This window comes from Chelonoidis abingdonii, chromosome 23, assembly GCF_003597395.2.
Source record: "Chelonoidis abingdonii isolate Lonesome George chromosome 23, CheloAbing_2.0, whole genome shotgun sequence".
Classification (NCBI taxonomy): Eukaryota; Metazoa; Chordata; order Testudines; family Testudinidae; genus Chelonoidis; species Chelonoidis abingdonii.
The window spans coordinates 6921714-6947799 of NC_133791.1; the positions used below are offsets into that span (position 1 = coordinate 6921714).

Genomic DNA, 26086 nt, shown 5'->3' on the forward strand with positions numbered 1-26086 from the left:
CCTGCAGCTTGCTGTGGAGAGAGGCAGACACAGGAACCTCCTGTTGGCTGGTAGGATTTACCTGTACTCCGTTCAGGATGATAGAGGCAGGCTGGAGGTGGGGTTTCAGACAATAGTGAGTGAGGACCTGGAGGCCTGAGTTGGGAGAGAGGTTAAGAGTTCCTGAGTACGTCTAGCTTGGCTGGGACAGATATAAGGCATGGGAGGCCTAATGGGCCTGATTCTCAGTTACTCCACTCCAGTGCACAGAGTAAAGGTGGGGGGAGGGGGTCAGATGGCTTAAAGGAACCTTTGGGCAGCATATACCTGGGGCAATACAGGGGCCTGCCTAGCTCCCATCGCATAGTAGAGCATCCTCAGGGCTGCTCTGACTTAGACCCTACTTTCTATTGCTCCCAAAGAGTAGCCAGCTGTAAGCTGAGACTTTCAGCTGCCACAGGGATTAAAGCGCATCTCCCCTGCACTGAAAGGGCTGAGTCCAGCAACCTGCCCTGCGAGTGGCTAGATTGTTATTGACCTGCTAGGACTTTTACTTTCTCTGTATCATTTAACTTGAATAATGCTTCCTTCTCCATCAGCCCTGGTGCAGGATGTCTATGGGAGCCCTGTACGAGAAAGGGTTACTCCCATAAGGAAGGATTACAGCCTCTGTCCTATCACATGTCCTCCTAATGCAGACCTTGACTCCTCCTTGAAAGCTTGTCCCAGGCGAGGTTTGGGTGGACCATCCGTTTGCTCTCCAAGAAGCTCTCATACGGCGTCTGGAACGGTGTGCCTGGAATATTAAAAAGCCAGACCCTGGAGTGAGCAGTGGAAGAACATCTGCTCAGTGAAGGGGTGAGGAGAGAGAGCCATACTAACCCTTCAAACTGATGATTAGGCATAATAATGACGCCAGCGCCAGCCATGACACCTGTTTGTACTCAGTGAGACAATAGCAGCAGCCTTCGAATAGCACCATGCTGGAACTCTGGAGCGGTTGTGCCCCTGCCCCAGCATGATTACACAGTGCCAAAGCATGCTTCCTTAATGATGATTTATATGTGCCTGCTCTGTCAGAGTCGGATAGGAGCTGGGAACAACGTAATGGCCACAATTAAACCACTGGCCACACTTCCAGCTCCAGCATATTTCCAGTGCTGATCAGATAAATAAGAAAACTGAGGGATAAAGGGAAACCTGTTTATATGCAGCCTGCCTTGAGGACCTCTTATGCCGCCATCCATCAAATTCTTCCCTCTGATGTAACTCGGCTGGTGATGGCACATGTATTCCCAAGCAGCTCTCATCACAGGTTCTCCTTTACGAAACCCTTGTAGATCAGATGGCAGCATCTCAAATCCAGATGAATGCACTGAGCTTCAGACACAAGCTTCTAGAGGGATTTTTAGATCTACTGTGGCTTTAAAGGTACCATAGATCTCTGCTGTCATAGACCTGTCAATAGATAATATAAATACAGAGAAAGGCTGAGCAAAAACTCCAGCTGTAAACACCCTGAACTTTGGGATCTTAACTTTGTGGCTCAGGTGCAATTCATACAGGTATGGCCACCCCTCTTGCACTGAGAGAGAAAGGGACTGGCACATGGTCCCACTTCTGGCTCCTCAAGCCCTGCTCTGACCACTAACCAGTGCTTCCACAGACACAATGAAAACAGTCATAACAAGGTTAGCAGGGATTACCCAGAGTATTAGGGGCTGGAGCTGCTCCCTTACTCTTCCTCCTGTGGGAGTCCCTCCGCCCCCCCACCATGCTCTGCCACCCCGCTGTGCTTTGTGATGCAGCTGATTAAAGCCTGCAGTCCTGTGAGTGGGGATTTTTTTTTTGTTGCACCGAGCTGTTGTTTTACAAAGCACACCGAGAACAGGGAGGCTGCATGTGGAGGATTGCTGTGGGGAGGAGAAGGAATGGAATACTCCTGCCCCCACCCCCCAGACTGTGGAATGGCAGCAAACCAGTTCCCCAGTAGCTGGTGCTGCCTCAGTACTGCAGTGGCACCAGTGGCCAACAGTGCATTGCCATCTGGGGCAAGAATGGCCAGTGCTCTCCCCCCCAGTAGTCTCAGATGTGCTGACGTTGCCGTCCCCTCCCCAGCTGCCAAACATCCTTGCATGTTGAGATGCATGGAATATGCTGTACAGGTGAAGAACTACAGAAGGTTCAAATCCCCAGACTTTGTGAGCTAAGCCCACACATATCTGGATAGGAGGGGATCTGATTGTACCATCCTGCCTGTGTGCTTCAAACAGCAGTGATGCCATAGCCACTGGCATAGGGTATGAGTTCTTCCTAGTATGGGGGGGGGGCAAATTCAGAGAAGGAAATGCATGTGGATTTCTTCAGAATAGCTCTTTCCAATAAGAAGGAATCAGCTTCTTTCTCCCTCCAGAGCCTCATCAGCATCACCCAAGCTGCTTACGTGATCGAATGCTGAGAAAGAGTTGTCTGACTCCAGAGTCTTAAGGATGCTCATGGAGAAGAAATAAAAAAAGGCAACACCCATAAAGATGGAAAAACGCCCCTCCCTGGCACTACTGAGGTCTAACGTGTGTGACTGCTGAGGCAGCGCTTCTTATTGTTTCCACTCCCTGAGGGACAGAGCCTTTCAAGATTTGGAGACTAAAATCTCTTCTTCTCACACACAAGGACTTACCAGTTTGAAAGGGAGAATCAGAATCGCACCCCAGGTCCTTAGCTGCTGCTGCAGCCTTGGTGTATTCAGCAAACTGCTTCCCCCCAATTCAAGCTCCTAACTCAGAAGTTTCATAATTTTGCTAGACAATAAGTCATAGAGGTGCTAGTTTTATGTCTCATTACAACAATTGTAATCCACTAACCTTCCAGTGTTCTATGACTGCAGAGGTTTTAACTGTCCTCTTCATCTTGAACCCTCTCTTGCAACATGAGTTAACTCCTTATGCTTAACAATTGGTTCCACCTTGCATTTGGCTGAGACATTCTGATCACCTTTGCCAGACCTGAAGAACTCTGTGTAGCTTGAAAGCTTGTCTCCTTCATCAACAGAAGTTGCTCCAATAAAAAATAATACCTCACCCACCTTGTGTCTGTCAGACCCTGGGGCCAACATGTCTACAACAACACTGCAAATGCAACCTGTTTTAAATGCTGCATTAGTTAGAAGTCTTTGTGTTTGTAATTTTGGGCCAAAACAACGTGCTGTAGACTCATGTAATGGATGTGAGCAGATGTGAGCTGTACCAAGCCTCAGGCATTAGTGGAGAGCTCTGAAAGGTATCACAAGCGCTCTCTAAAAAGTGCTGTTGCAAAGCACTCTTTCTATTCAGGAAATGCTTAAGAGCAACTGGATGGGAGGCAATAAATTATGAAACCCATTCCCTGAATTGCAACAGGGACATAAAGGAACCTTCTACTTGCCTTTAGCCCTTTCAATAAATTGCTGACCTTTCTGGATTTAAAAAATCAAGCAGAAGCAAGAGTCATAAAACCAAAAGAAGACGTGTTCTTTCAAGCAGGAGCGATTCTCGTCAGTTTCACTTTCTGATTTTTTTGTACTCACCATAATGTTCTAGGCTGCAGAGTATCAGAGGGGAAGCTATGTTAGTCTATATCCTCAAAAACAATGAGGAGTCTGGTGGCATCTTAAACACTAACAGATTTATTTGGGCATAAGCTTTTGTGGGTAAAAACCCCACTTCTTCAGATGCATGGAGGCTGCAGAGGAAGTTTATAAATAAAAATTTTGAATAATTAAATATTTATTTTCATACTAGGTTTGTTCAGGTCTTATAAAGATCACCAGGTGCCTGAAAGAGAGTCCCTTTACATTTAAAAACATGCAATCCAGCACTTCAAAAAAGTTTGTGTTCTTTTGTTATTTAATACTTATATAGACAATTAAAACCAAAAGAGTAGATTTTTTTCAAGGCTCAAATGGCACTTAGCCATGCAGTTCCCATTTATGAAAATCTACCCCAAAATCTCCTTCACTAATGTTGTCCTTTTTCCTTTTGGCAAAGACATATAAAGATTATCTCCCACTTGTGTTTCTAATGGAGCTTGAAATGGCTTTGTTCTTATTCTTTTTGTGTATATGCTAATTAAAAGCCAAATCAACAAATGTTTGCACAAATAGGGCAGATCCATGACAAGACAACAAGACTGATGATCTCAGGGATTTCATTGTCTATCTGGACTCAGAATCTCAGACTTGGAGGGCATAAAGATGTTGTAGGAAGGAGGGTTTTAGGTTTACTGGGAACTGGGAAACCTTTGGGGAAAGGAAGAGCCTATGTAGAAAGGATGGGCTGCACCTAACCCAAAATGGAACCAGATAGCTGGACTGTAAAATTGAAAAGATTGGAAAGGATTATTTTAAACTAAGGGATTGGGAAAAGCTGACAGATGTGGACGGTCATACAATCTGAGTGGAGGCATCCCTTAGGGATGAATTTATTAAAGGGGGAACTCTATCGCCTAGTAAAGAGGATTGAAAAGAAGTTGGTAAATTACAAATGGGAGCGAGTGAGGAGCAGTCATTTAAACACAGCACATGAAGGCAAGCACCCAAATACAGACAAATGGTCAAGTGCTGATATACAATGCTAGAAGTCCAACTACTAAGATGGGTGGACCAGATTGCCTGGCATTAAATGAGCATATTAATATAATAGGCATCACAGAAACTTGGTGGAATGAGGATAATCAGCAGGATTGGCAATACCAGGGTACAATATATATAGGAATGACAGAGTAGGCAATGGTGGTGGGGGAATGGCACTATCAGCAAGACAGCATAGAGTCCAATACAGTAAAAATCTTAAATGAATCAAACAATACCATGAACTCTCTAGGGACAGAAATTCCATGCCTGAATAAGAGGATACCAGTAGGAACACACTAGCAACCACCTGACCAGGATAGTGACTGTGACTGTGAAATGCTCAGGGAGATTAGAGACGCTACAAAGGCAGAAAAAGCAATAATAATGGGGGATTTCAACTATTCTCATTTTGATTGGGAACATGTAACCTCAGGAAGGGATGCAGAGATGAAATTTCTAGACACATTAAATGACTCCTTGAGGCACCTAGTCCTGGAACCCACAACTGGAGAGAATTCCTAAGTGGAGTACAGGATCTGATCCAAGAGGTGAATGCAGCTAAACTGCTCTGTAATAGGCAGCTGGTTTAAAACAAATAAAAGGAAGTATTTCTTCACATAACACAGTCAACATGTGAAACTCTTTGCCAGAGGATGATGTGAATGCCAGAAGTATAACTAGACTCAAAAAAGAATGAGGTAAATTCATGGAGCACAGGTCCATCAATGGCTATTAGCCAAGATGGTCAGAGACACAACCTAATGCTCTGGGTGTCCCTAAACCTCCAACTACCAGAAGCTGGGTCTGGAGGACAGGGGATGGATCACTCAGAATTGCCCTGTTCTGTTCATTCCTTTTGGCCACTGTCAGAGACGGGATACTGGGCTAGATTGACAATTGTCTGACCCAGTATGGCCATTCTTATGTTCTTACAAAGAACTGCTCTACTTACAAAGTTGAACAATTGTAAGAGCAGGTGTTGTTTTGGATTTACTTAAATTAGGCTAACCACTGGATCTTCCACAGAGTTCCATGCAGAAGGAGCCTTAAAGCCATGCAGATCTCTGCAGGACAAAGGCCTGATATAGGAGAGGGATAAACCCAGCAGGAGTTACATTCAGTCTGGTCTGAGGGGCCGTGCTCCCACAGCTCCGTCCTCTCACAGTCCAAGCTAAACTCTTTTACAGAGCAACGCAGTTCATTTGGGCCTCCATCTTTAAATGCCCATCCATGGTCACATTCACTGAATAACTTTGAAGCCATGATGATTTTGCTGCCCTGACTTTGATTTATTGTCAATGTATCTCTGTTGCTCCTGGCACCTTTGCTTGGATAAGGACCCCCAGAAGGCAAAAGCAGATAGCTGCAACTGTGTCAGATAGACTCTGCCATGAGCAGACTGGAAAAGTTTTCAGATTCATGCTTATTATCTTTTTGGATTGCCTGGGAGGCAATTCAGTCAGTGCAGGCACCCTGAGTATCAGGACTCTAGTTTCTTAGATGGTCAAAAAAGACCATTAATGATTATCTAGTCAACTTCTGTATAACACCGGTCAGAGAATTTGACACAATAATTCCCACATAAAGCCCATCATCTGTTGCTGAGCTAAGAGCATATTTCTGAGCAAGGTTCTGTTCCTGATTTGGGAAGGGCAGATGGTCTAGTGATCAGAGCAGAGGATTGGAACCATGGGCTCTACCCCTAGATCTGTCTCTAGTATCTTTTGTGACCTCAGGTTAGTTACTTAACCTCTCTGTGCCTTGGTTTTCCATTTGTAAAATGGGGATAATATTTTCCTACTTTTGTAAAGAGCTTCGGGATCCTTGGATGGAACGCACTATCAAAATCTAGTGTTGTTGTTATTGTTTTGTGACCTCAGGAATCTAGAATATTTATCCCTGAACATTCTGACTTCACTACATTTCCAAAAAAACAAAACCAAGCCCCAGCATCAACCTCAGCAGCTTCATTCTCTCTTCCTGCTGTAATGTTTGATTCAAAAATCTTACAAACCCCAGTTGTGATTTTTGACAATGAATTGGGTCATGTAAAGCTGGCATTGCAGGAGAGATGACACCAAGATCTGTCATTATTTCAGTGGTTGGTCACCCTAAAGTGAAAGCAGCTGCGCCTGGAGATGGTCAGGAGGAATACTATTTTGGAGAAGAAGCCCTGTCCAAGTGGGAGAGTCTTATCTTTGAAATATCCTATTGACCATGGCAGGGCTGCATCTTGAGATGACACGGAGACACTTTGAAGACACATTTATGAGAGTGAGCTTAGAATAGACATCAGCGAGAGGCCAGTGCTAAAGAGTGAACCCCCTCTGAATTCTCTTCACAATCAAGAAAGATAATTGAGCTGATGTTTGAGTATTTTAAGGTACCAGGTCTGTATCTACCTGTCTAGGCGACATTGGCATTGTATGCATCGGCTTGTACCACTGGAATGGTAATGGACAGTGGAGATAGAGTTACCCATGCAGTGCCCATCTATGAAGGACACTGCTTACCTCATGCAGTTTCCAGGCTGGATGTTGCAGGCAGGGATATCACTGACAGGCTGTTCTCTCATGAACAGGGCGAAGAGAAATACGGTGAACTGTCAGATATCAAGGAGAAGTTCTGCTCTGTGGCTTTAGACCCCAGCCAAGAGATTAAGAGAAAGTCAGAGGAGGTCCTGATAGATTATAAACTGCCTGATGGAAATGCCATCAAAATTGGTCTTCACCTCTGCAGAGCACCAGAAATTATTTTCATGCAGCATTGGCATTGATACACCAGAACTTCAGACTCTGATTTCCAACAGCGTTACAAAGTGTGATGGGGATATTTGCCAGCATCTGCATGGCTCAGCCCTCTTTCGAGGACTACATGAGAGGCTGTTTAAAGAGACAGAGCAGCAAGTTCCTAAAAGGAGTTTGTGTGAGGATTGTAGCACCACCAGGCAGGAAGTACTCTGTGTGGATGGGAGCTTCCATCATTACTTACTTGGCATCCTTCATGCCAATGTGGTCACTGTTTGAGACTACAAAGAATAAGGATCTTCTGTTGTGCACAGAAAATGCTTTTAAGAGGATTGAACTCGGGTTAGGGTTGAATTGTGTCAGCTACCATTGAGAACTGCACTGAAGACCTAACTGGAAAGAAAAAAAAAAGTTGTCCCGCTTGTGTGATGGTGATTGAATAAAAGTGAAAAAGCGCATTAAATGATCTTTGCAGTGTTGTTGTAGCGGTGTTGGTCCCAGCATATTAGAGAGACAAGGTGGGAGTGGTACTATCTTTTACTGGATCAGCTTCTGACACTGAGAGAGACAAGCTTTCGAATTACACAGAGCTACAGGACCTGAAGAAAAGCTCTGTGTAGCTTGGAAGCTTGTCTCTTTCACCAACCAAAGATATTACCTCATTCAGCTTGTCTCTGTGGTATTTATAAGATGCTCATCATCTTGGAATCTATGGTATTAGTAGTTATTATAGCCTAAAAAAAGGAAACTCTGGGGATAAACTGATCACTCCAATTGTCAGGCAGGAATTATACCTCCACACTCTTTTTCCCCCTCCCTGCCCCGGGCTTTGCTCTCTGTGTAATCATTTGTGTCCATACCAAGTGTATGCTGAATGCCTCCATATTAGGATTGTAAATGTAAATAGCTGCATGAGGGTCAGGACAATGGTGAATCAGGCCCCTTTTCTATAAGAAAGTCAGCTCTAGAGAGTTTCCTTGCTGAGACTGTCCCTTAGCGCCAGAGGCATTTCTGATGGTGTCACCTGCTCTTTAGGTACTAGATACACTTCGGAGCTGGTGTGAAATGAGTTTGTTTGGCTTTTATGTCTGAGAGCCTGGGTGGGATTCGAACTGGTGTGCAAAAGGCAACTCGCTTTGAAGGACCTTCTCGGCCCCCGCCCTTTGGCACGGGAGGGAGGGTTAGCAGGCCCTCTTCCTCCACTAGGGCGGCGCTGTCAGACTGGTCCGCCTCCTTTCTATGACTGGCGGCCCCTCGCTGTGGTATAACATATCCCTCTTCTCCATGGCTGGCGGACCTTCCCTAGGGTGGCGCTCTCTCTTTCGTCCCGCCTCTCGATGGTATTTGAAGGGCTCCGCTCTCGTGCGGTCTCTATGGTTAGGGGAAGCAGGTCGACGCTGCCCCTGGTGACACGTCCCGGCGCCGCCCGTCGTTGGCTCTGGCCGCCATTTTATGTGAGCCGCAGCCGGAGCTGGACGGCCGGGACCAGAGGAGTCACGATACCGGCGGAGGGGAGCCGGGCCTCTTCCGCGTCCCGCCATGCCCTCCTCGCCGCTCCGGGTGGCCGTGGTGTGCTCCAGCAACCAGAACCGCAGCATGGAGGCGCACAACATCCTTAGGTAACCGGGGCCTGCCCGTCCCCCCCCGGTCCGGGCCTGCCCGTCGTGACCCGTTCCCTCACCGAGACCGCCCCCCGTCTCCCCTCTTCACGCCCACAGAGGCTGCTCGCCGCCGCGTCTGCCCCGGGGCCTGCCAGGGACCGGATCCCCGTCTCCCCGCCCACGCACCCAGCCCAGCCCGCTCTCCCATGAGCTCACACCGGGAACCACCGTGTGAGTGTTTGGGGGGAGGGTCGTGATATCCTCAGGCGACCGAGTCTCCCGGCCCTGGGCACTCCACAACCGGGCTCCCCTACCGCCCGCTTCTCGCCGGCGCCTCCTTTTGCCCGAGCAACCTGGGCCTGGCCCCGCTGGAGCCCGGCCGGGGAGGGTAGAACCGGTCCCTGTGGGCCTGGCCCTAAGTCCTGGGCTCCATCGTGTCTCGCCCCCATATTGAAATTTGGGGCGGCTCGGTTCTCACGCTCGCTGGGAGAGATCGATCGGGCCCCCCCTCCGCCAGCCTCGCTCAGGTCCCAGTCTGGGTTGTTCGAGAGCCGCACTTAATCTCCCTGGGCAGGGGTCTGGGCCCTATGCCGGCTTCTCGGCTGCGTCCGCCCCTCTGCTAAGGCTGGGCTGTGCAGGGCTGGTCCTGGGCCTCTGGCGGAGCATTAAAACCCGCCCCCCCCCGCTCATGCGTGCAGGCCCGGAGCAATCCCATCAGCTGGTTTCTAGGCGCTCGGCAACGTAAAACCAACCTGCCCCCGGTATCATCCGTCCTCTCTGAATACACCGGCGGGATTCAGAGACTCGAGCCCAGTCTCTGGCTTGTTGGAGGGAAACTGGCCAGGCCACTCAGCTCTGAATGTTCAACTGCACCTTCAAGCATATGGCCGCTCGCACATTTAGTGCTGCACATATTGTCAACTCTTCACTTAGTTTAGAAGGGAAAATACGAGAGAGAGAGACAGAAAGGAGGGAGGAAAAAAGTGATTAGCCAGAAAGTGTATGTGTGTTGAATCTCTCTTATCTAGCACAAGGACATAAACTAGGTCTATGTTTAAAATCACGCGAAAGGAAAGCTTAGGAATAAACTGTGGAATGTATTTAAAATGTTTTAAAAGTACAAATGGCATGTGAACAATAAACTATCACTGTGATGGTGGCAGCCATCTTGGTCCAAGGCAATTTACCATGTTAGTAATATTCAAACTCATTTTAAGACTTAGAGACAATAATGTTGTAAATATTCCATTGTAAGCAAACACTGCCTTCTCTGCTACTAAACACTAACATATTACAAATACTGCATTTTTTAAATCCCTACATATCTTTCACATTTTGCTGTTTTACTCTTTGTATTTCTCTCAGCTCCTACAAGGGAAACGGATGAAGTCACTTTTAGGTTCCCAGTGTTGCAAGTTCTGCTTTCATGGCTTTTTAAAAAAAAAAATCCCAAACATTTCTTGTGGTCTTAAATCTTGCAAATGAGCTCTTAGCCTGTTAGCACAAAACTTACGTTTTAAACTATATGAGTTAATAGTCCCTTAAAATCAGCATGAAATGGCTGTTTGGATAAAATTTTTCTTGTGTGCTGATAATGCTTCAAACAATTATAACTTATTGGTATTTTAAAAATAATTTTCTTCTTCCATTTCCAAAATGGCAGGTGAAATTCAGTGTTGATAAGTGCAAAGTAATGCACATTGGAAAACATAATCCCAACTGTATATCCAAATGATGGTGTATAAATTAGCTGTTACCACTCAAGAAAGAGCTGTTGGAGTCATTGTGGGTTGTTCTCTGAATACTCTGGCTCAATGTGCAGCAGCAGTCAAAAAAAGTTAATAGACTGTTAGGAACTGTTAGGAAAGGAATAGGTAAGACAGAAAGTATCGTAATGCCATTATATAAATCCACAGTGTGCCTATTCCTTGAATGCTACATGCACTTCTGGTCACCCCATCTCAAAAATATTTCAGAATTGGGAAAAACTACAGAGAAGGGCAACAAATGATTAGAGGTATGGACAGCTTCTATGTGAGGATTGATTAAAAAGACTGGGACTGCTCAGTTGAGAAACATAACTAAGGTGGGTATGATAGAAGTCTCTAAAATCATAAATGGTGTGGTGAGAGTGAATGGTGAAGTGTCTTTTTTTATATATAGATACATAAATACACACATACCCCTTCACATAACACACAAACCTGGGGTCACCAATTGAAATTAATAGGCAGCTGGCTTAAAACAAACATAAGGAAATATTTCTTCACACAGCACACAGTCAGCCTGTGGAACTCGATGTCGTGAAGGCCAAAAGTATAACTGCGTTCAAAAAAGAATTAGATAAATTCCCAGTGGATAGGTCCTTCAATTACTATTAGCCAAGATGGTTAGGGATGCAACCCTATGCTCTGGGAGTCCCTAAACTTCCAACTGCCAGAAGCTGGGACTGGACGACAGTGGATGGACCACTCGATAATTGCCCTCTTCTGTTCATTCCCTCTGAAGCATCTGGTGCTGACTGCTGTTGGAAGACAGGATACTAGGCTAGATGGACCATTGGTCTGACCCAGTATGGCCATTCTTGTGTTCATTTATGCTGTTTTGTTGTTTACATATTACTAATGTGGACAATTGAGAATATTCATTTTCTTGTGAAGTTCTATTTGTGGTTTATAGACTCAAGTCAGAGATGGAGAATACCTACTTGATCATCCAGTCCATCTTGCTATTGTGGGATTTGTACTCTGTAGTACTTTACATGTTTTTCCAAACCACACTACAACTAGACATTATAGCAAACAATGTGGGGGAATGTTTCAATTGAACAGAATTGTTACTGAAATTTTAAAATAGCATCGAGGCATTTCTTCTGCGTTTTGTAAAGTTTCTAAGACAAAAAAATTAGATTTTATAATACAGGATACCATGTCTTTGAAACGATGGGCACAGATTTACATGACATCTAAAAATACCTTTTGAAGAGCTTTCTGAAACATGGTGCTCTGAGGGGTTGTAAAACTTTATTCTGTTTGTAGTTTTATTTTAAAATATTTGCACTGAGAAACTGAAACAATGCAGTTAAAACCCTATTATGGGGCTTTTCTTAGTGTTGAGGAAATTCTGCTAAAAAGGTCTTATTTTAAATATTGTTTACCCTTCTCTCAAGTCTCAATATTCCCTTGTATAAGCTTTATGGATAGTCTTTTAAACTAGGTACAGATTTTGTTTAAACAAAGTAGTGTTTTGTTTTTTAAGTCTTTTTGCTTTGGCAATGTTTATTTTTTCTAGTCCTTAATTTGTGGAAGATACGTTTGTCACTACTGCCCATAGTTGTAAATTTTTAAGATTTTTTGACCTGCCTGAAGCGTTATAGAATTTAAAACAGTTTGTTACTCTTAATACATGATTTGAGATTTTTTCAATATTTTTATTGTAATGAGATCTTATGCTTTTTTTAAAAATAGGCTTGAAATAAAATTGAAGACTTGTCCTTGACAAAAATATCAATATTTGTTGCTGTTGTGGACTCAGAAATGCCAATTCCAAATACAAGCATTTTTCTGGCATATTTCAACTTTTCCTCCTGCCCTCCCCCAAACAGTGCTCCTGTGTATAGAAACTTCAGGATTTGGGATGGTTCAGAATTAATCAAATTTTCTTTTAAAGGTCTGCTCTCTTCTTCCTCTCCCCCCCTTTTTTTTTTTTTTGGAAAAGGGGGTTAAAATTTGAAGAGATTTTTTGAGAAATCTATAAACTCTTGACCCTTTTAAATTGAAGCACTGTGGATTCTATGTAGGATATGGTTTAGTTTGGAAACTTAGTTAAGACTGGTTTCAGAGTAGCAGCCTTGTTAGTGTGTATCCACAAAAAGAACAGGAGTACTTGTGGCACCTTAAAGACTAACAGATTTATCTGAGCATAAATAGCCCACGAAAGCTTATGCTCAAATAAATTTGTTAGTCTCTAAGGTGCCACAAGTACCCCTGTTCTTTAGCTAAGACTGTCAGACCGACATTCTGTATAGCTTTATACTATCACTTATTCCTTACAAAGAGTCAGCTGTCTGTCTGTTTTCTGTATTCTGTGTGGCTGCAAATGTCCTACAAGATCAAACACTACTGCTTTCTGTTTTTTTTTTAAAATGGCTTTCCGAATGTCTCAATATAGTCTTTTATCTATTGCTTGCTACAACTATAGTTAAACTTCTTACAACCATAACACTATGATATAAAAGTCTAACGAGCTGTGAAGTTACTGCATATATATATAGCATGTTGAAATATAAAACCAAACACAAAATACCTCAAACATTGACCAAATAAATGACTTTCATGATACCTTAAAAGTTGCCAGACCAGATGTTGTTCTGTAACCATACTCGGCCACACCTGGCTTATCCTGTGTTGTAATTACTTCTATAATTTTCACTTGGGATACACTACAACAGGCATCCTCAAACTGGGAGTTGGGACCCCTCGGGGTCATGAGGTTATGTGGGGGGTTGTGAGCTGTCAGTCTCCACCCCAAAACCCACTTTGCATCCAGCGTGTTTAATGATGTTAAATGCTAATGTTTTTAATGTATAAGGGGGGTTACGCTCAGAGGCTTGCTATGTGAAAGGTGTCACCAGTACAAAAGTTTGAGAACCACTCCACTACAGACAACAAGGTAACATGTTCTCTTGCATAGTATTTTAAATGTATGCAGTATTACTGCATAAAATCATAGTTATCTATGGGAATTTGCACAGTGAAAGATAGTACCTTTGCATGTGTATATGTAAGCATAATACAGTAGAATGTTACCGTTTCTCTCTTGGATCATGAAAATTAAATACAAAGGTGTCTACAGTACACTGACACAGTCAAGGTCTCTGAGACAGTTTGCTACTCCTTAATTTGGGTGGCCAGCCTGAGGAGGAGCCGGAATTTACCGATGGACATTGCCAAAGAGCCACAGTAATATGTCAGCAGCTCCCCCTCCATTCCCAGCACCTCCTGCCCACCAGTAGCCCTGCTGATCAGCGCCTCCCTGCACCTCCCGATCAGCTGTTTCATGGCATGCAGGAAGCTCTGTGGGGATGAGCAAGGGCATTGCAGGCTCAGGGGCGGGAAGGGGTGGAGTGGGAGCAGGGCCTGTGGCAGAGCCAGGGGTTGGCACATTGGAAACTTGGCACCTGTAGCTCCGGCCCCAGAGTCAGTACCTGTACAAGGAGCTGCATATTAACTTCTGAAGAGCCGCATGTGGTGCTGGAGCCACAGGTTGGCCACTCCTGCCTTAACTGGTTTAAAGTTATTGTGCAAGAGCAGTAGCCCTTTAGGGAATGGGGAAAAAAATAACTTTGACTTAACTTGTCAGTGAAGAATCCTAACGCAAATGGATTTCTTATAGTTTAAGAATCTGATCCATTCATAAGGTAACTATTATTTGTATAGTGGCAGTCCTCGGAGTCCCCAGCTGGGATCAATACTTATGTTGAGTGTTGTATAAACTTGTAAAATGACATTTCCTGCAAGTATCTTGGGTTGGTCTAAGGCAAGATGCAACAGTTGAATCTAGCAAACAGTAGAAGGGATTGGAGGAGAGAGGATGAAGCTAACAGTAATCAAGTTACATAGGCTAGTTGCACGCGCAGCATCGTGGTTCTGAACCATTTAATTTTTTTTATAAAAATATAATTAAATATCAAAGTTTGTGGGTTTGGTAATAGTATTGCTACAGTATAATGTGTATCGGAATGTGAAACTGCAGTAGATTACGAGGGAATGTACATAAAGCAAACTGAATCCTACAGGGAATATTTCAGGTTTTTATTTCCTTTTGATGAAGACACATTATAGTAGTAGTGTTGTACGTGAACAAAGTTAGGTTCTACGGCTGCGTTCTTCAGGACAGGGAACAGCTTGTCAATCCTTTATTGTAACCACGTTGTAAATGGACAGCACTGTGTAACTTATGTCATCTCCACATGGCAGTTTGAACATATGTTTATATTTATATACTAACTACAGGAATGAATGATGGTGTGATAAGCCAGTGAAGAATTACCCGGGTAAAAGGCAGTGTGAAGCCTCCAATATGTAGGCGTAATATACGGGCTATAGCACCTGCAGTAATTGCCTTGCTTTTATCAGTTTGCATCGCAGTCCAGTATTCTTTGTTGTTAGTTTGTAAGCCTTAAGTGAAAGAGATTAACTCATTTACTGAGCCTAGTGTCTGTTTCTAGGCCCACATTACAGTGTGCTCAGACCAGGAGGAAGGGAATGCCCCTTCTAATCAAATTAGAAGAATCACTGGCAGGTTCCAAAGGCTGGGAAAGTCCATCTTTCATTGAGAACTAGAGAAATGAAATCTACCCTGAAGTAACACAAGACAGGACAGTGAACATATCTGAATACGGAATAGACTGGGTACAATTTGTATAGGGCATTGTCCAAAATTGTAAATTAAGCATGTAGGGAATTACAAATGGAAACAGGATTAAAGAAACTGGGATTAGTTTACAAGATTATAATGCAAGCTTCTAAATTTTATCCCAGTTGCTTTTTAACTTGAGTTTGCACAATTTATCTGAATCAGATTCTCCTTTTCTGTCACTTAATGCAGCTATAAGGATTTTCTTTTATCAGCAAATCTTTCAAATAATTTCCAAATTCATCATAATGAATGTATATACTTTATTATATAGAGTACCTCATTGAAAGTGCCTTCCTAAAAGGAAATGTACTTCTGAATTGTTTCAGTGTAGAGTTCCATGCCTACAGTGTGTACACTGTTAATCTGTTGCATTTTCAGACTAATATTGTAACAACTCAGTCTCTTGAAATTAGGATTTCTGTATTTGTAGCTGACTTCTGGTTTTATTCAGAATCTGTAGCTTTTGAGTGAGGGTTTATGTATTGCCTATACATTCATACAAGCTCATTTTTTAGGAAGTTGTGTGTTGAGAATTCTGGTGGGGGTGTGATGTATATTATTAATGGTGTAAACAGGATGAGAGTTGAAAGCTTATAACAAACTTCATTAGAGCTTTAAACCACAAATCATGTAATATTGGGGGTGTAACCACGTAAGAGAGACAGAAGTTCAGCCAAGCCCAGTTTACAATAAACAAGCTTCAGTCAGAGTTTCTATACCAATTGAGTAGTATCAATCAGCAATTAAACTAAATGAAGAGAGTGTTTTCCTTTTTGTCAAATAATTTAAAAACATGCTTTTGTAAACTAAAAGGGGAACTGTGTTTTAGCTTGAAACCAGCAAGAACGAGCAAATGCAAACATTGAGTTATTAAATAAGTCAAATTCTATCAATATAAAAATTTAACAAATGTATTCAAAAGGGCAAACAGAGAAACTGAGCAAGTTGTCAACTTTCTGAAGATTTCAGAGGCAGAAACCAGTCAGCAATAATCTTTTAGATTGCAAATGCAGTTTTTAAGAGTGAAGTGCATGCTGGCTGAATGGGATCCAACTTTAGATTAAACTGAAAGTTATTTAAAGAGATGCTGTTCATTATTCTACATTTATTCATTATGATGTGTGTTAAACTTGCCCAGGAACTGAGTGTTTACTTTTTCTTAAATAATAATGTTGCCATTCAATTGCAATAAAGCAGTTATTTTACGCCTCTTTATGTTATGTTCAATATTGGCCATTTGAGAGAAGAATCTCAGCAGTATTTTGAGTTTAAGGTTAAGTGAGATTCCTTTTTTAGAACAAAGGGTCATATTAGGTTCCAGAGTATTAATTTTACCTGCTTGGACCAAAGTTCTGTTTCTTCTGCTTTAGATGCCACCAGTGTCTAAAATTGAATAAGGGCTGCTGTGTCCTTTTTCAAGTGTTAGTGATTCAGCAGTGCTGTGGGGCACTGCTGTCAGCTGTTAAACTGGTTCCTAGATGTAGAGAGTTCTATGTAGAGTGCTTAGAGATCCTTCTGGTGGAAAATGCAATTGCCCCAATTCAGCAATGTAATTAACTTCATGCCTAACTTTAAGCATATGAGTAGTCCCCCTGATGTCACTGAAACTATCTTTGTGCTTAAAGCTGGGCACGTGCATGCTGAATCAGGGCCTATCTGTGTAAAGTTTTTGCTAAACTAAGGCTGTCTAAACTTGCAGAGTTCTTGCACTGTCAGTTTCAATGGTGATAGTGAACTGGTGAAAGAGGAGTGCTGGTTTACGTACTCGCTTCCACAGGGATCAGAGAGTGTTTACATTTGCAGCACTTCTATCCATGATGAGAGAAACGCACTGAGGGCTGCTACCCTACAGTGCAAGTCTCTCTCTTTTGACGATAGGCCTTGTGGGAAAGGGGGATGGGGTAATCGCAGGGCATCCTGGGTCCCTGCACAGCCTCCTCTCCCCAAACATTGATCAGCTCCAGGAGCTCAGCATTGCTCCGAGCAGGGAATCATTTGTTCCATGGAGCAGGCATTGTCACCTGACCAAATAAGTGAGCATTTGCCAAGAGAACGGGAAGAGGAGTTTCAAAGTTCCTGGGGCTTTACATGGGGGAGGAGTGGATGTCTGTTTACCAGCAGAGCTGCTGGCCAGCGAGATCACCTAGGCACTGTGGGATATCCTGTGCAGGCTAAAAGTTCTGTAAACAGGAAGAACATGTCTTCACTAGCACATCATCGGTAAGATCTGTGTGCTTCTTGTGGAGGTGGTTTTCTTTTTGCGGTGAAACTTCTGAGTTTCACTGCAAAAAGGCATTGGTAAGTGTAGACATTCCCACTGTCTCTGTGCAAAAAAGGGACTTTTTCTGCTTTAAATAGCAAGTGTAGACGAGCCCTGAATGTGGGCACAATCTCTTATCTAGGCTCATAACTTTAACTAGCATTAATAGAAATCATTTACGTAAATCTTACATCCATCAATGGACCTTTGAATGCATTGGGTTAGAATTATGCATTTGCAATAATCAGTCATCTGAGGTGTGCTAGTATTGTCTTGCTGTTGCTGTAGATGTGTACTTGAAGTCATCTTAATATTTCCCATATAGCTATAAAGAACTTTACTCTTTCCTTGACAATGCAAGAATCTGTAAATTATTTTTGACTGTAAATGTTAGACTTTTTTGTATTACTGAAGATTGATGCTAGCTGTTAAGTTACTTGATTCACTCACTAATCCAAACTTGTTTAATTGCTTAGCAGAAGAAGGCTGTGCTGAATAACTCAATTGGTACTAGAAATCATTTTTCATACAGTTACCAGAAATGTGCTGAAACATTTTCAAATTATGTCAAAGTAGTACAACCATGTTGTGTAACTGACACACACAGATGTACTCTGGCAACTACTAATGCAATGTAAAGACTTTGGTTTTGAGAGATGTGCTCTGACGGTTCAGTGAAGAGAGGCCTCTCAAAAATAAGTCAGAATACATCAAAATTTTGAATCTTGGGGTAGGAAGCCTTGCCAATGAAAGGTTTCTATTTATTATTTCAGATAGGATGCAGACTTCTTCAAATGCAGCTTTTACCTTTTGAGAGAGGGTGGCTGTGGTAAGTGTTGAGGTGAAAGCTGTGGCCAGTATGTCTGCACCTCCCGTGACTCATTTCAGCCAGTGGCATTGTGGTATGCAAACAAAAAAAGATCAAGGAGAGAAGTGGAAGAAAATGACTTGACTATTGCAATTCTACTGTTCTGCCCTAGGAGGGAGAGTGGGCGGAGAAAGAGGAAGAAGAAAAGGGTACAGTGTCAATCTCTTTTGCTATTATGTTATGGCAGAGTTATATTGCGAAATCCCACTACTTGGTGAAGTGATGGCTGTAGGGCAGCAACAGATGGGTGGGGGAGGGGAAGGAGAGGGATAAGGGAGTTCCATTTTACAAACCTGTTCTCTTTCACAGGTATGGATTGGCTAACTCACACTATTCATAGTCATTCCAGATACCATTTTACATCATGTAGTGTACAGAATTTATTAGTCAGCCGTATTTCCATATCAGATTTTTAAATGGGGGTGGGATTTGTTTTTTTACTGAAGTGATTCTCATAAGTGACAACCTGTTTTCATGGACTTTAAAACGTCTTTATTGGTTATTGTAGCTGCAGGAATGAAAGTTGATGTAAACCTGATGTTTACTTCAGACCAGTGTGTGTTCACATTTCTTGTATAACCGCATCTCAATTGTTTTGAAGTTAAAGTATTTAAATACTAGACAGTATTCTTACATGAAAATTCAATTTTTATAATGGGAGACTGGTGCTAGCCACCCATGAAGTTATTTCTGTAATAAACACTACCTTTCTGGGATTCCAAAGGTAGAAACATACTGATGTATTTCAACTACAAAACAGATTTGGTGTGTTAGTTCAGATGCAGCAAAGTTTACAAAAACTGAAAAGTTTGAATTTAATCATTAAAATTTCCATCTGTCATGGTTCTCCTACTGTACTGTTTTTGCCTAGTAGGGACAATAGAATGAAACTAATGTAAGTATGGAAAATGGCCTAGGCATGAGTAGCCAAGATATTAGCCTGTGTGCCAAGGATTGGGGAAGGGAAGAGAAATTCATCTTTTAAAAAATAAGTCTTCCTCTCTTCACTGTGGGGAATCATACACTCTTTCCACTTCCATCCATCCCAGCTGTCCTCCATGGTGTAGCAGAAGGAAACTAACCAGGATCACCTCAGTTTCATATCACAACTGCTGTCTCCACTGTGTGCAGAAACAATAGAGCATTCAGAATTATTAGAGAGGGGAAAAAGTAAAGGAAGATGAGAATAGGAGAAGATGGAATAAAAACACGGTAAGACAGATACATTACTAAGGCAGCCTTCCTCCTATTGGTGGTGTGGCAGCACATGAGAGCTTAGGACAAAGCTTGGTCCTTCACAATCTGTGCCAAGAAGGTGTTGAAGCACTACAGAGACAGAGCACTCAGCCCCTGGGAATAGGTTGTGCATAAACACTTAAAATTAAACACTTGTTTTTGTTTCTTGCAATTTGATACTTAGAGAGCAAGGAAGTGAGATGCTGAAGGTCAGAAGCTCATATCTTCTGCTCTGGATCTCAGGGCTTGATAACTTCGGTCTCTTTTGTGTATTGATAATTCAGTGAAGTTGCAAGTCTGGGTCTTTAAAAAGCAAGCCAGACTCTTGAAATGCCTTTCTAGAAATAACACCAGAATTAGAAAGCCAGATGTTTTTACCTCGTACACAGTACTGGCCAACCACTTCGCTCAGATTCTCAGACCCTCTGCTTTCTGACAGGCTAATGGACAAGTTCTTCTAAGTGCTGATACTCAACAAAACTTATCATTATTACAATCCTTTGTTTTCAAGTGGATGCTGGGCAGCTTGCTGAGGCCAAGGGATTGGTGGTACTTAATATATTAGTAAAATAGCCAACCAAATAAACACAAATATGAGAAGTATGGTAGGCTTGAGCTTGGTGATACAGCATTATGGTTTGGAAGCCATACTAGGAGCAGCAGATATTTGCAGTGGGAGCTGTTGTATCACACTATAGGTGAAGCCACAAACTCTGATCCTGCTTCTCCTAATCTTAATTCCACAAATAGTCAACGGCATATGTGTGCACGCATGTGCGTACGCACCCTCCACCCCCTTTTCCATAATGATCTAGTGAGAAGAGATCTAAAAGTCAGCACCATGCAGTTGATTTTGTCTGGCCCTCAAAATCTCTCTTCTGTTGTAATTATTAAACTAATAGCTGCTAACAGGAATGGAATGGAAGACATGCCTGGTTTATGATGACTTTTTTGGCTACAAGTCGGGCAAAATTTGTGAACAAACTAATTTTCAATCTGGCTGGAAAATCTTTGCGGATTCCAATGCTTGTACTTTTATTAAAATTAAACAACAAACATTTGATGCTTTTTTAAAAAAAAATATTTGGTAGAAGAAAGGTTTATCTAATTCTCAATTTGAAAAAAATTACTGTTCTTGAAATAGAGTACTATCATTTCTGATACCACTCCTTCCTCATGCTTTCAGACGTCTTTCTGATCTGTAACAGTGAATGTTTGCATTCGTACTTGTGCAATTCAGCATGGACTGATTTAAATGAAAGGAGGAAAGTAACTAAAAATAGTCCTAATCGCTGCACAGCTGACTGACTTTCCTGAAATTGTATAGCCCATCTCTTGGAAGCTGCATATGTGCGTTTTTAAACAGCAAATTGACATTTCAGGGAGACTTAGCCTTTGGGTTCTTAAGCATTGTATGCTTATCAATTTAATTGGAGAAGTTTTTAAAATGGTAGATTTCTTTCAGAAGACCGGTAATTTGGGTCAAGAAGTAGTGCATCTCTAGAAATGAGTAAAATCTTATTTAATTGCTTGCTTTATTAGATATTGAAATTGTGAAGTGCGTTTCTGAAGTAGGTATCCTGAAAGCTGCGACAGAGAGACTTCAGTTAAAACAAGTGCGAACCAAGCATAAGAGGACCTGTCACTTATACATCGGAACCCAAATTCTGCAAACCTTTGTCTCTTAGCACATTTTTTCCTGGTTAAACAACCAGCTGTTTTGTTGATGAGGCGGATGGAGAGGAAGAAAATGGATAAAAACAAAACTACCTTTCTTTGCAGTGAAAGTAATGGATGGGGTTGTGGTGGTTTTTTGCTGTCCCTCTTCTTTACCCCATAATGATTGTCAATACACTGTACACATCTGCTTTCTTGCTTAGTATGCAAGGTTGTAGCGTCAATTAGCTACTACTAAAACTTTCATTCAGTTATTCATTGACTTGGTGGTCATTTAATAAGATGTCAACTTATACTGTGTGCTAATTTTCCACAAAAAATTTCCCCTGCCTGGTAACAGCAGGTGTGGTACAGTCTCTTGAGTGATCTATGGGCCAAAAGGGGAGTCTGGACAACAGCCAGAAAGAGATTGAATCAAAGGTTAGAAATGAAGAAAACCTTCTAGCTCATCTTGTCACTCACCCTGCCAGTTCAGCATTGTTACCTACAGTCTACGTCTAGTATTCCATTGCGTAGTTCTAAATGCCCAAGCAGGGGTGCTTCCATCTCTTTCTCTGGTAGCATATTCCATAGCTTAATAGTTCTTGCTCTCAGGAAGATTTTTCTGATAATCAGCCAAAATATCCTTAAAAGGGTATAGATACAGTGATGATGCAGTTACAGCTTTTGGTAGGGGAAAATACTTGGAGAAGTTGAAATTCATGGTATTGGTATTATGGTTTTTTGCACAATTTTTACTTCCTGATTACATCAGTGTCTAGCAAGTATGGGGTGGGGGTAGATTCTGGTAGTTTTTGATTTATTACAGTGTATATAATTAATCCAGTAATCAAGGTCCTGTGTCATATTAGAATCAAATTCTGTGGCAAGCACTCTTAAACTCAGCAGCAATATTATTTACTCATTTCCTTGAAATCTCTTCACCCCCTTCCTCCAGACTTCTATGAAACTCAGTGAAGGCTCATAGACTGTAAATTCAGTGATTTTAATATGATGGGTTTTTTTCATTATGCTCTCCAGATTGCCCATTTCCATAGAACTTGTCTTCCGTGATGTCCAGACAGTCCAGTTGTGTGCCAGAGGAGGAGAGGGGTGTTTGTACATGTGTATAAAAGTCTATTCTGGTATAAGATTGTTTTCAAAGATACAGTATTGTGAAAATAAGATCTACAGGTGCACTAATAATGTTTAATAAAATTTTAGGCTGGTATAAATTTATTTTCAGAGTTTTAAATGAGAGGAATCTGTTCCTTTAGGGACTGATTCCAAAACAATATCGTATCTGTGTTTAGTAGTGGTCCTGATAGGCTATCAAGTACATACTGGTCATACAGTGTATTGCAACTGACTTACCATGGTGGAATGTGAGACCATCAAACCAAGGACTGGTGCCAAACTCTAGAGCTGCTATCTGCTTTCTATTCCTGGTGGAGTCTGAAATGGAGATCTGGCTTCAGGGCCAAAATCAATAACTCAAGCTGAAGGGGAGACTCGTACTTAGCTGTCAGAAGTAGCACACTGAATCTCATGCATTAGTCCCACGTAGTCTGAGAGAGGATGCTATATAGGTGCAGATATAGATTACAGTAATTAAATAGGCTCTGTGAAAGGAACTTACAGCTTTACAGGTTCCACTTGAAGGCCTCTGTTATAAGATGTTGGGACTCTGAAGTGAAGTTATTTCTCTCCATTAAACCCTACCATTTATTAAAGGATGGAAAATGAGGACAAATTTCACTTTCTTACGCTACATCCTTCCCATAATGGATGTACTATCAAAAATATCCTTTGTGGTGGCTTAGATAGCATCAGTGTTTCAGGTGCACAGCTGAAGTGTATAGGAGAACTGCTGTTACTTTTGACTATTGCCTCTTCCATAGAAACTGATTTTTGGATTGGCAAAAAATGGAGTGTTTTGACATTTTAGTATATTAGAACTGCACATTATCAGCTGTATTGGTGATAATCAGTCTTGTGGCTAAGGCCTTGTCAGTACTTGCTGGGCTTTTGCATGCACATGGATGTCTAAGTGCAAATGCCTAGCGTAGTCATGATTTGTATCAGTACAGCAGTTTTGAGTCCCTTTAAAGTCTTTTGCAACCACTAATATCAGGAACATCAAGATGGACTTTTTCAGGCTCAAACCTTTAATTTTACCTTTCTTGGGAGATGCAGGTGAGGATATTGTTCTAAGTTTTGTATTTGTTTATGGATGGGTGCGGAATGTTTGAAAATAAAGGTTTGTCTTACTAACCATGTTTCTTTTTCATGGTTTCTGTGCTCATCAATAAAGGTTCCCCCTTCTGTTTTCAGTCTCTCATTGTGCTTATGCTGCATATTAGGGTTGCACCTGTACAGATGCAAAATTTGGGAGACAGTAGGAAATATAGCCTTTGATTATGTAACAGTTTTGGGTTCTTCCTGCAGACTTTTCACTCTGTGGTTGAACAGACGACTCTTGGCATGAGGATTTTAGAGAAACAGAGTTAAATAAAACCCACATAATTTAAGCTTTTCCATTGTGTTCTAATAAAGCTGGTGAGATTGAAAAAGAATACAATCCAATTTGTTGTGATATCAGACAAAGGAGACACCGCTCACAACTTCACACTTTCTGGCTGTCACTTTTTTTGAAACATAATTAAAGTTATTTAAATGAAGTGTAGGATATGTATTGTGCACCAGGACTTACCTGAAATTGCAAATATATAATTTTTTATCTTAAATTTGCTTTGAAAGTTGGATTCAGAGTTGATAGGTCTCTAAGAATATTTTTTCCTAAGTCTAGTGCATTACTGTTCTGCACGTAGACATGTAGGTTTTAAACCTGTTCAATCTAATTATAAATCCCTTTTTGTCTTTCAGCAAACGAGGATTCAGTGTTCGATCCTTTGGAACAGGGACTCATGTGAAACTGCCAGGACCAGCACCAGACAAGCCGAATGTTTATGATTTCAAAACAACATATGATCAGATGTACAATGATCTGCTTAGGAAAGACAAAGAACTGTATCCCCGTGGAATGACCTTTTAAAAAACCCAATATGGTTCATCTTTGAAAGGTGTAATTCATTATTTTGCATAAGGAATACACAGCTGCTTGACTGGCAAGAGCTTTGTTTTAAGGTTATAGGCAGGTGTTTCACTTTATTTTAGGATCTCTAACACTCCCCTTGTAACTTGCTATTGAGTTATAATGCATGCATTCAAAATCCTCTTGTATAGTAAATTAACATATTTAGTTCTTGAACAGAACTATGACTACTTTACACCTTTATCCGTGAACTGCACTGCATTGTGGGCTATGTTTTCCCAGTGCAGAGCCCTTTCCTGGCATTCCAAGAACTGCCACCAAAAGAATTAAAATCAAATTTAGCTCAGTCAAGCAAACAGGTAAGGTTTAGAGTAAACTAGTGGCCTAAAGGGAGAACATAATCCATAAAATATTTTCTCATTAAGAAGCTAATTGTTAATTTCTGGTTTTGGTTGTACATCAAAAACATATTCCTTAACTATATTTCCAAGAATGGGCACAGAAAGCCCAATTAAATGTGAGGTTTACTCCCAAAGACCAGAGGTGACAAGGGTCAGGCACACTACCTTTCTTCAATTCAGCCATGAGCATGCAGTATTTTAGGACATTTAAAAATAGTATAGAACAAAAACAAAACAAAAAAAACCCAAACACCTCTTTAGTTTGCAAGATCAGGGCACTTGTTTGGGGTCTTTACACAGGATCTGATTTTTGATATTAAAAATATAATTTGGTTTGAAAGGGAAAACTAAATTTATGTAGGTTTTGCTTATTAATTTCTGTAATGATAGATTATGAGACCCATGTCACAAAATGTGATGCCTCTGAAGTGAGATCTTGGATAACAAGGTATAATATGGCAGTCTGTCCCATTCTTTATTGTTGCGTGACCTAGATTTTTAACTTCTGGGGAGCTGCATAAAAATAACCCTGGATCAAATTAGTAAAATCTTGCTAATGTTAGATTTGATGTCTATTTTCTGTAGCTATCTGGAAATGGCAGCTAAAATGTTGTCATTTAAATATTTATTTTTTAATATCTTTCAGAACGTCACTATTATAACTAAACAGTTTATTTTTGTATGGCTGAAATTCTTCAGTATTTTTTTAAAAGGCTGAGAACAGGCAAACGGGCACTAGATGAGGATTAGAAAATGGGGGATACAGTGAAACCTATTTTAAGTGGCCACCCAAGGAATCAACAAATTCAGTAGCCCAGTAGAAGAGATGGGCTTTCAATTATTGGTTCAACAAAATTGTGTACTGCAAGACTTGAGTAGACTTTTAAAATGATTGTGTAAGACATGGAGGAGGTCCTTGGTGCAGGTTTCACTGTGACTTGATTTGAGTCAGCAGGTTTTTAGTTGTGTATTTGCTGACTAGAAAACATTAAATTTGAGCTCCATAAGACCCCAGTAGTGGTGGTTTCTTTTGTGTTGAGTTTTCTGAATGTACTCAGCTAAGATGAGCAGCTCCATAAAGCTGTACAGTACCGTTAAATTTGATGCTATGTTGGAAATTTCCTTCCACATGGTTTTCCCCATAACAGATATCCATATTATGCAAAGACATTAGGGAACCCAATTTCCGATGAAAAGGCTGAGTAGCAGTATCTCTTAAATTTTGAAATTTAGGGCATCTATTGAATCTGTGCAGAA

The 26086-nt window shown here is 41.5% G+C and overlaps 1 protein-coding gene and 1 pseudogene across 2 annotated transcripts in view; both read left to right on the forward strand.

Annotated features, from left to right (window-relative positions):
- Positions 1-6573: 6573 nt before the first annotated feature.
- On the forward strand, positions 6574-7723 carry LOC116824621 (actin-related protein T2-like; annotated as a pseudogene).
- Positions 7724-8703: 980 nt separating this feature from the next.
- SSU72 (SSU72 homolog, RNA polymerase II CTD phosphatase) overlaps positions 8704-26086 on the forward strand; it is a 62236-nt gene continuing 44853 nt past the window's right edge. Inside the window, exons 1-3 of one of the 2 annotated variants that reach the window (XM_075060262.1) lie at positions 8867-8951; positions 10597-10770; positions 24260-24403. In XM_075060262.1, the coding sequence (XP_074916363.1) occupies positions 10748-10770; positions 24260-24403 (167 nt within the window). In that variant the 5' untranslated portion in view covers positions 8867-8951; positions 10597-10747. Of the gene's footprint in view, positions 8952-10596; positions 10771-24259; positions 24404-26086 lie in introns of both variants that reach the window. The other variant, XM_032780029.2, reaches the window with a different exon arrangement.